The sequence below is a fragment of the Amphiura filiformis genome, chromosome 11 (assembly GCF_039555335.1).
Source record: "Amphiura filiformis chromosome 11, Afil_fr2py, whole genome shotgun sequence".
In the NCBI taxonomy this organism is placed as follows: Eukaryota; Metazoa; Echinodermata; class Ophiuroidea; order Amphilepidida; family Amphiuridae; genus Amphiura; species Amphiura filiformis.
This window is the reverse complement of record NC_092638.1, coordinates 13,730,054-13,741,223: the sequence shown is the minus strand read 5'-3', so window position 1 is coordinate 13,741,223 and position 11,170 is coordinate 13,730,054. Positions and strand designations below refer to the sequence as shown.

The following is an 11,170-nucleotide window of genomic DNA, read 5'->3' as shown; positions in this document are numbered from 1 at the left end:
GTCTAGTTCTAGTAACTATAACTCAGGTCCGTAGATGTCATTATGTTTATGATAAAGACTGAAGTCTTGCTGGCAAGACTAGTCTTTTGTCTACCTCTCTGTTTGTTAACAGAAAAGGATGACAAAATTGTCCTCCTCGGACGCCGAAATTCCCCGAATAGATGAATAGGAAAGTAACAGGTGTTGTACACGTACACCCACTATTAAGCTTATGGTTAAAACAAAAACGATTTAAAAACCGCTCCTAAATAAATGCAAAATTCCAAAACATAGTTATTGAAAGCTCGTCACCAATTAACGTTTTTATTTTGCAAACTATTCCCCAAAATCAAACCCCCAAAATTTTCCATTCTAGACTAAAGTTAACAAAAATATTTCAATCATTAAATAATGTGATAAATTTATGACTAAAAAATTTACCACATAGCCGATTTGGGGTTTTTTTAACACTAAAAATATAAATTAGGAAAATTTAGGTTTCTAGATCATTTTCTTCTGTTTATGTTTGTTGCCGGCTCGATTTCGCGATTAGGAATTTTCCAAGGCGGAAATAAATCTATTCCTCCCGAATATATGTCATAAATCTGTAAATATTGTATACCAAATATTTGTAACGAAAGTAAGGTAAGGTTTTGCATGTTTAAGATAAAAATCTTGCTCTGAGTCTTGTTTCGCTGCGTAAATAATATATAACATCATGAACATGTAAAAATACTAAAAAGCTTATTGTCAAATTCTGCAGCTACGCCTTGAAATCTTGGAATTGGCTTGCCCTCTCTATACTATTTTGCAGTAAACCTTTGACGACAGGCTGTTTGATGAGAGCATATTTTAAACGTACATTGCATATTTACTATGTTGAAACACACTTGTCTCTGATTGGCTGCAGAAGCGTTCTGCTGACACATTGCCTTGCCCGATACACCATACTTCATAGCCCTGTTTCTTCCTCACCATAGCCTGCCATGACCTCCGTAGTATTGCAAAAAGCGGGGCACACGCAGGCAGCCTCACTGAACTATAATGTCGCAATTTCAAAGGTTCACCCTGCACAAAAGTAGGCCTACTCATGACATATGTGTTCAGTTTTGCATATATATAATATTAATAAACCCTAAAAATAATACACCTTCATTTAAATTAAAAGCTGCATTTCACAGCAAAATGGCAATTTCTTCGCCACCAAAAGGCACCATGGCCACTGTGTTATCACTATGAGACATTACTTTTTGTTATGGTGACGATCGCTACGGTCACAAATTTGGTAATTTTACACCTTCAAATGCACTCAAAATTTACACAAATGCAATAAATGGTCATGTGTCATATGGTGGGGCACATTTGCGTTACAAGTACTGATTTTGATCATTTGTCCTCCTTTTCACTTAAATTGTTACATCTCTAAAACTATACATCTCACATCAACAAAACTATACATTTTTGGAAAGCTTATGTTCCAAGGAATCCAACTATGCAAAAATGAAGTTGGTATACAGGGTGCGTAAGAAAATATAAAGGGTGATATCATGAAAAAAAATTAATTTTACTTGTGAATTCATAATTTATTGCATTTGCTACTGATATGGAATATCTCAAATGTAATCTAACTTTGTGGCAGGCAACACTATGAGCTTAAATAAAATGTATACTTTTGCCATGTTATGATTGACCAAAGTGGTGATACAGGGTGTGAAAATATACGTAACTTCATGCACAAAATGTTGATTACATTTTTGAAGATATTTTCTTTAGAGTGTATCCTACATTTATTTTAACTGCATATTTGGATTCCTGGGGTAAAAAGCTTTCCAAAAATGTATAATTTTCCTATCTTAGGGTGTATAATTCTCAAGATACAACAATTGAAAGCCAAAACGCATGTCGTGACTGAAAATCTTGGCATTTGTGTTTAAGTGAATAGGAAAAAATTGAGGTTCTTGTGACTTGCGGTTCTCAATTAATACTTGTTAACACGATTAGATAAAATTAATAGCTGAATATGAATAATGAATGATCAAGCTTTCATTTGAGGTATGATTTGCAAGTATAGCACACAATTTGGCAATTATATAATTTAAAATTCAAAAGGATGCCATGTCTCCCATAGAGAATGCACATACTCCACTACCGCTTATCCACTACCGCTTATCCACCAGGTTTATCTTCGTTAACATTTTGGTATTTTTCACTAATTAAACAAATTGGCATTCCAAATTGAGAAACATATTTGAAAATTAGAATAATCAGGCTGTATAATGAGCCCAAACTTCATGCAATTGAACCAAGAATAGCCCTGTGACAACAAGTTAAATCTGAAAGAGGAGAGAAAAATGTAACATCACCAGGTATTTTATGGTCCCACCATAAGACACATGACCAAATATGTTTTGTTTAAATCTATTATCTTCACGTGAGGAATGGTAAGAAGTGATATTTTGTACATAAAATTTGATACTGTGTACCCTGGACCAGATAGGCTGGTACGCGTCATTAAAAATTAGCTCCGACTATTCAACATTGCAACATTACAGTAGTACGTGATTGTCAAAGGTTTGCTGCAAAATATTATACTAATACTAGCATAAATATTATAGTATTAAATTATACTAGATAGTAGAAATTCCAATTGAATGCACACAGCTTTCAACAACAACAGCTGTACTCGATTCAACTGTGATCGTATTTCGCGTATTTCAAACTACAACGCGAATGCACGACCTTGGATACAATACTAAACCAATCACAAGTGAGTTGGCATGGTTGGATTCACTTCCGCGTTACTCACACACAGTCGCACATGCTGGCATAAATGTACATCACGCAGTTTACGGAAAAAAATCAACCTTTTTTGGCCTAATTTGATGCCAAAATATAATAATAATTAATGCACAGTTGTGTAATGTGTATATGATAGCATCAAGAAGGTTTTAGTATCAATTAGCTTTGTAGTGATGTGGATTGCCTGAATGTTGATTGAACAATTTCCTTCTTTTCTTCTAGGGGAAGAAATGATCATTCATATATGAGATTATGATCTAATCATGGCGTACATGCATGTTGTCAGTCAAAGTGACGAAAAATTACACCTTGCGAGGTCTCCAGGGATAAGAGCATGGAGTACATTTGTTGGTAAGTATGATAATATCCATAAAATTGATATAAAATTGATATAAATTTATCATCTTGTACAGGACAGGTACATGTAGATGAATGCATTCTTGAAGAGGTTCATTAGATTTGTAGAAACCCATAATTACATTCCATCTTGAGCGATGGCTATCTCCAGAGTGATATATTTCCATCCGACTTCTGTACACCAATAGAGGGTGCTTCTCCGGCGTGGCTCAGTTGGTCAGAGTGTCGTGCTAGTATTATGAAGATCTGGCCAGGTGCACTGCTTCTGTTTTTGTTTTGTTTTTTCAATGTTTACATGTATGTTCACTGACTACTCGGGGGGGAAAATCAGAGGGTGCCCAGAAGTGGATCATATGTGACTAAATCATGTTATCAATTGGAAAGATGCCTAAGTCCTTGAAAAAGAATGTAATTTGGGAGCCTGCAGTGGCGCCGTATCAGAGAAGCAATCTGGATACGTAAGAGAGCATTGAACACCATAAAAGAGGGGGCCTATCATCTTAGTCAAGTATATGATCCACTACCGGGTCAGTCCGGGTGCTGAATTTGTCGTAACTCAGTTCCCAATTCCCAATACACCAGTTGTGAACCGTGTTAAAATAAATATGTGGTCATCGCCTCCTATACATGTATAGTGTCTATCCTTCAACTTATAAGTTCCGGTACTCTGCCCTACCATAAAATGGCACAACTAACATAGTTGATTATTTTAGATAAGGGGATGTGCAATAATTATGAGCCCCACCCTCTCCATTTCCAAACAGCATGCCACAAAATGCTTGCCCTTCAGCACCCCTTGGCCTGCCAAAAATTGCCAAAACAAACAAATGGGTGGAACAAATTATAGTACCACTAAAGCTATAGGAAAACCATTGCGCATGCACACATTCTATGTGATGCCATGATGCAATCAGCCAAAATCACATACACCCAACTGAATGATCGTTTGCCGGGCTAGGCTGATAGGGAAACCCCTGTGGCTACAGGTCAGTGATCTTCTGCTTCATGCGAGGGGTCCGAGGTTCTAATCCTGGGGGTACCAAGTGACTTCTTTAAGTTCATCTTCCCCTTTCATTTCTTCTGTACCTTCCGATAGCAAAAAAAACACAGGTTCCATTAGGGTTAATGGTTTAAATTACTTGTTATTTGTTTCAATACTACAGGTATCCTTGCTGTAGGAGTGAGTATGATGGTATATTCAGGTGACAACCCTGTATGGAAGATATTCTGCCTGGTTTGCTGTCTCTTTGTATCTGTGTGCTCCTTGGATGATTGGGAGGTAACAATTCTCTATTTATTCTATGACAAAAAGAATACTGGTAGAAAATAAGGGAAATCTTAGTGTATGTCAAAGGACATGACAGTGAAAAAAAAAAGTTCAAAAATTCCAACATTCAGTTTTTGCACAACAACGTAAATATGCATATATATCATAGTGGGAACATCAAATGCAACCCTGCTTCCCACCCATCATTTCAAACAGGCAGTTTGCACCTGGGATAGGCAAAATTAATGCTTAATTAATTTATTAATTAAAGCTGTTGAAAGGTTTTATTGAACTCCACAGTGAATCAATGTATTACTGTTGGCAATATCAATATATATTGAACATATTGAACCTGTAGGTTGCTGAGGTCAGGGTAATGTTTTTATTATTTGAAGGTCAAATTAGGATGATGGGCAAATCTCAATACTGTGCTCTGATGGAAGCAGGTACTTCACAAGTGTATGATTCAGTTTTGAGGTCATGTAAAGGGATGTAGCTATGGCGGGTAGTGGCAGACGGGAGAGCCCGGCACTAGATTTAGAGCCCAACACTCAGATTTAAAGCCCACCACTGATAAACAATTTAAGCTCTAGCACCCAGCACTCAAGTGTCAAATATTGCAAAATGACATAGAATTTGGACAAATTGTCAATTTCACAAAAAATTCCCTCAATATACCACCTGGCACTAAAAATTCTCTAGCTACGTAACCCTGGTCATATACAAAAAATTCCCTCAAATACCACCCGGCACTTAAAATTCTCTAGCTACAACCCTGGTCATATACAAAAAATTCCCTCAAATACCACCCGGCACTTAAAATTCTCTAGCTACAACCCTGGTCATGTACCCAATACCCTAAAGATCACTGATCCTGCACATGGCCGATGTGTTGCCAATCTGTCTCATGATAAAGGTTATAGTTGTGACTAGAAACAATTTTTATTTTGTTCAGATCATAGCTTAAGGGGGTACTACACCCCTTGATACATTTGTGACTATTTTTGCATTTTTCTCAAAAATAATAACACTGGTAACGAAGGTTATGTATATTATAGGGGCAAGGAATGCAGTTACTACACTGGAATTTCAGTGGCTCAAGACAAGCGGTACATTATTTATGATAAGAAAAGGGGTACCGCTAGAATGTACCTCATTTCTTAACATATATAATGAACTTCTTGTTTTGAATCACTGAAATTTCAGTGAAGTAATTAGATTTCTTACCCCTATAGTATACATAACTTTTGTTACCAGTGTGTAGTTATTTTTTGAGAAGTAAATGCAGAATTAGTCGCAAAATTTATCAGGGGTGTAGTACCACCTTAAAGATGCCAAATTATCATTGCTTTTGTCTGTTTCTACCTGTATGTTTTGTTCTGTTTATGAGTAAACATTCATAACTATATTTAAATGTTTTATTTTCATACTACTAGGAATGTATACTAGACAAGAATAAAGGAGAAGTGATCTTGAAGAAATTTAGCCTGGTAGAGAAAATGCTGAAACCTAATGATAGCCAACGCCTTGGTACGTATATGACGTAACTTCTGTATATTTTGAAAAGTACATAGGTTCTTTCCTTTTCATCCTATTACTGTATTCCTACCATATCATGCAAACACAATGCAACAATTCATATACTGCAGATTGTGAAGTCCAAACTGAACCAGGAAGGATTGGAACAGACTCTAGCTACTCTGCTTCAAACCTTACTCAGGAGTGGTCAGTGGTGTACTAACCAGGGGAGTGCTCCCACCTGGTTTGAAATACTGTAACACAGTTGTGTGACTTATAACTTTTTCTTGTCCTGTTATGTTTGGGCAGATTTCTTCTCAGATGACATTAGTTTTGGGGGTCATAGTAAAGGGTCCTATCTAATAGGGCTAGGAGCAGGACAGCAGAACAACTGTGCAATTTTGCCCCCCCCCTCCCACTGGAAAATTTGCCTCTTGCCCATTACACCACCAACCTGACTACGTGCTGCATGATATGTACAGGTGTGGCTCTCTGTACAAACAAAATTACAATTTCTTCTATTGAACTCTTAAAATGGCAAATATATTACAATATAAGAAATGTCTTTTTGGCATGGAGAGTGAGACTGCTGAGTGACTGACTTTATTTAGCAAATTATAATATTATTATAAGATCATGAAAATTGAATACATAACTATAACAGGCTCTCAGCCTAGTGAAGCATTGATTATCTATGTCAAAAGCTTCAAAACTATCTGGGTAAGCAGACAGGAAATAACAGCAATGTGTTTTCTAATGTTTTCTCTTTCTTGTTGCCCCTGCACAGTTCAAGCGTCACTAGAAGAGATATCAGGCGTGGAGGTCGAGCAAGAAGATATACGTTTCTTTGGGAGGGGCAAGTGTGTCCTGCTCAATTTTATTTCTGGATTCTCTCTTCCTATTACAGAAAAATGCACATTAGGAAGTGGAAAGTAAGTATTATAACTTAAATCCATATTGTAACATGAGGAGGACACCCTAGATGTTTTTCAAAATTCTGATTTTTACATGATTGTAATGTACTTCAGTGAACTAACTGTGCTGTAAATTGTGATAAAATCCAATATTTTGAATAAAACGATGGAGTGTGTTGTTTGATTATTAGGATCGTAAATGTTAGTTGAACGAGTACACATTGTTTATAAAACTGTGTATACATGGCATTCTGGAGAGTCATAAAACTTCAAAAGGACTGACCTCAGTCATGATGGACAGAGTGACATGCATTGGAGTCATGTGCTGGTATCAAATCTTTTCGGGTCAAAATTATATGGCAACATCTGTAACAGTGAAAACTAACATTACTTTTAGCTTACTGGTGTTAAAAAAATTTTAAAGACATTATATTATTAACTATATGTGACACGATCTGGTCCATGGGGCCAAAGGCGGCAAATTCGAAACTGAGAGAAAGGTAAAAATATGGAGTAAAAAACAATAAAATATGTAAGAAAATAGGCATCAATAAACTTTAGAACCAAGTATGCTAGACCTTCGGTGTTGTCAGTAAATGATAGTCTACTGTATGTATAATGTAATAATTACAGTAACTCAATTTTCAAAAATGCCTCCTTTGGCCCCCATGGACCAGATCGTGTCACATATGATGTTTGTTTGACAAGAGCATTTGCTAGGATGGAATCAATTCTTTTGTCATCGATTTAGATAACTTGATGGATAACCTACAATACTAATGACATAATTTCCTAATTTGTCTTCATAGAGAACATATAGCTATTGCTGATACAATCGGGAACTTCCTTGAACTTGAGATACAAAAGAAGAGTAAGGATCCGACCAAGCGTAATGGGGATGGGTCAGCCTCTGTGTCATCATCTTCTGCATCAGAGGCAGACTGTGAAGAGTCTAGTGATGAAGAGGGAATAGAACCAATCAGATTGGCCAAAAGATGATGACAGTGATGTTAGTCTTCATGTGTACATATAAAGAGTTCATTTGCAACATACAATATACATGTACAATGTATATATGAAAGCTGTCTTGAGTAGTTAAAAAACAATTATTATTGTTATTTTACTAAATGCGAGAAATACCTGCGGTGGGTGGGTCACTTAACTTCATGTACAGGGTGTATCAAAATGATTGGTACCCATCAATTTTGGTGTTTATTGAAAAGCCTGCCTCTTCTAAATACAACATTGGATACTCTTTTTAAATGTCCAGAATGTATAGTTTATGCCTTTTTTTAATTAATCTACTAATTATTTGGATCTTATGTTGAATTTTGATGTGTCAGGCTCATCCATTATCAATGAAAACTGATGTGTATGGGTACACCCCATCAGTCCTAAACCCTGTCAGTCCGAACCACCGCTAGTCCGAATTTTAAGCTTACCTAACGCTAACCCTAAACCTAAACCTGTACCATAACCATAAACCTAACCCCAACCCTAAACTTAACCCTAACCCTAAAAATTTGGACTAGCGGTGGTTCGGACTGACAGGGCTTCGGACTGATGGGGAGACCCCGATGGCGATGGGTACCAATCATTTTGATACAGCTTGTACTTCAAAAAAGAAAAGCATAACATAATAAAATAAAATACAAGCAGCAGGAGAGGCATGAAATGAAACGCTACAACTGACCTTTTTCGGTAAATCCCATAAACCTTAGACCATTATATAGTAGACTGATATGTCGTCATTTGACGTCAGTACGCATCGGGCTGATGCGCACATTGTTTAGTTAACATCGTTACTGCGCATTGCAAGTCGGTGTGACATCAAATGACGACATTTCAGGTCTACTCGCAAAGGCTTATGGGATTCATCTAAAAAGGTCAGATAGGCAGCATGTGGTGGCCTTTCAAATGTCTCTTGGATTGATTTGTGGATGAAGCATTCTTAATGTCTTCTGGCAGAGGGTTCCAGAACCTGATGCCATGGTGGAGATGGCCCTTTGACTGTAGATACCAATAATATAGTAGGTTTATGGTGATCCAGGCTAACACATCAGGTGGATTAATGATTACACTTTGTAATTCGGAAGGTTCAACAAAATGTGCAAAGATCCACAGCCGGGCTATTCCAGTTGAAATCCATACACCCCTTATGGAATGCATGACCGTAATTTTCCACAAAGGGAGTATGCATTTCAAATGTGATTACCTGAATGGGTGACTCCATTTGCAATCTACACCCCCTATGTGGAGATTGAATTTGTGCCTACCATAGAGGGTGTATGAATTTCAACCGGAATAGCCCATTGTGAAATGTGTGTGGGGTTTATAATTGCACAAATTAATAATTCCAGGAATCCTATTTATTTTGGGAGTGACAAACATGCACATGTGACACGATCTGGTCAATGGGGGCCAAAGGCAACAAATTTCAAACTGAGGCAAAAATATGGAGTAAAAAACAATAAAATACATAAGAAAATACACATCACAAAACCTCATGACTTTAGAACCAAGTATGCTAGGCCTTTGGTGTTTTCAGTATGTGATAGCCTTATGTTACTACAAGATAATAATTATACTAGTAACTCAATTTTCAAAAATGCCTCCTTTGGCTCCCATGGAGCAGATCGTTTCACATATATTAACCTTTTGTCCATGTTCCATGTTTTATTTACAGATTTGCTCTGTAATTGTAAAGAACTGTAAATATTCTAGTGGAATTGCTAATCATGTGATTGTCAGGAAGACTTACAAATTTATTTTTTTTAAATATGTTTAAAAAAATTAAACCTATATGGGTTAGAGGAAACAGCAGATTTCCAGTGCAAGTAAATTAGATTAACTTATAAAATTATACTTGATATTTATAATCACTCACACTGCATAGGTACAATACCAGATTCCTGTCACTGCCATCCCCAGAGGTACATGTACACTGTTGCGCAGCTACTTTGTGGCTACTCAGGAGTAGGGATGTTCATTAAATTTTGAAGTTTAATATTTTTAGCTGAAAGTTCTTTCATTTGAAAGAGAATTAAATTACTTAAACAATAAGGGGTCAATCATGTTTCTACTGCATATACTTTTGAAGTTACAGACAAAAATATTGTCATCAAAGTGCCCAAAATTTTGTGTGTGAAATTGTGACAGCAGGCACATGTACAATGCACACTACTGTATGTGACCCCAGATGACCTCCTATTCTTTACTGTAAGAAAGCTGTTTTGGATGGTATTGATTTACACACAAATTGCTTTTGAGCTAAATCGAGTGTCGACTTGGTGGAACATGGATTGCACTATGTGATAGTTTATGAATCCAGTATGTATCATGCCGGTACCAACATAAGTCAACATCACTTAGGTTTTGGTTGTCAAAATAAATTTTTAGTGATTTTCTCCATTGAGCCCCACAGTAAAGCCATTTTTGGACCGTACATGCACATCCCACTTCCCTATGGACGAATAGCGCCACCTATAGTGTATGATGTGAGCTAGCCTATCAGGAGTACCAGCGCAGTACCAATCAAGTACCAATGTGTGTACTGTACAGTTGATTCCGATGTATGTACTCTAGATCACCCACATGAGTACTCAAGAAGAGTACCAACGAAGTAGCTATGCAGCAGTGTGCCTCGGGAAGCAGCACACAAGCAAACTAATTCTGTACAAATTCAACTTATGCAAATGAATCAACCACAGCTCATTATAACCCAATGACATCACCAGCTCAAATTACATCCCATTGAAATACATGTAACTGATGTAAGTGGAACCAACAGTACTCAAATTTCAAGGGCTTTTTGTAAAAAATTACAAGTTTTTCTGAGGTTTTCAAAGTTTTTCTACAGAAGTAGGAAATACAAGTGGAGACAGTCAAATGTTGATGGACAAAAGTAATATGCATGAGCATTTTTCATAGTCCAGAACAAATTTTCTTGCTCCTGATTGGTCAGTTCAGTGCATAGGGTTGTAATGTGAGCAGCTCTGTGTGTACTGTTGGTTGGTGGTTTCCCAACTGTGCAATTGATCATCATGGTGGTGGTACCTGGTGTGTTCTCTTAATTATTTGTACAGTGCCAATGGTGGAAGTTTGATTGTGCAGCAATAGGAATCTGATTGTGTAACATTCATTTTGATACAGCCCGTATTGGTCCAAATAATAAGATCTTGTATTGTTATGTAATCATGGTACTGTCCAGTCTATGTTATTATAACCAGTACAAGAACAAAACTGAAATATGTTTGGAAGAATTTAATTTTACATTCCAAACCAGTTGAATGCTTTACATGTATATTCTGTCAATTGATGATATGAATCCATGTTA

At 36.7% G+C, this 11,170-nt stretch overlaps 1 protein-coding gene across 1 annotated transcript; it reads left to right on the top strand.

The window, feature by feature from the left end:
- The first annotated feature begins 509 nt into the window (after positions 1-509).
- Positions 510-9,831, top strand: LOC140164379 (cytochrome b-245 chaperone 1-like). The gene is made up of 6 exons (XM_072187656.1): positions 510-624; positions 3,001-3,129; positions 4,299-4,414; positions 5,839-5,932; positions 6,708-6,852; positions 7,644-9,831. Exons 2-6 carry the CDS (start codon positions 3,042-3,044, stop codon positions 7,831-7,833), a joined length of 633 nt encoding a protein of 210 aa, XP_072043757.1. The 5' UTR covers positions 510-624; positions 3,001-3,041; the 3' UTR covers positions 7,834-9,831.
- Positions 9,832-11,170: the final 1,339 nt, after the last annotated feature.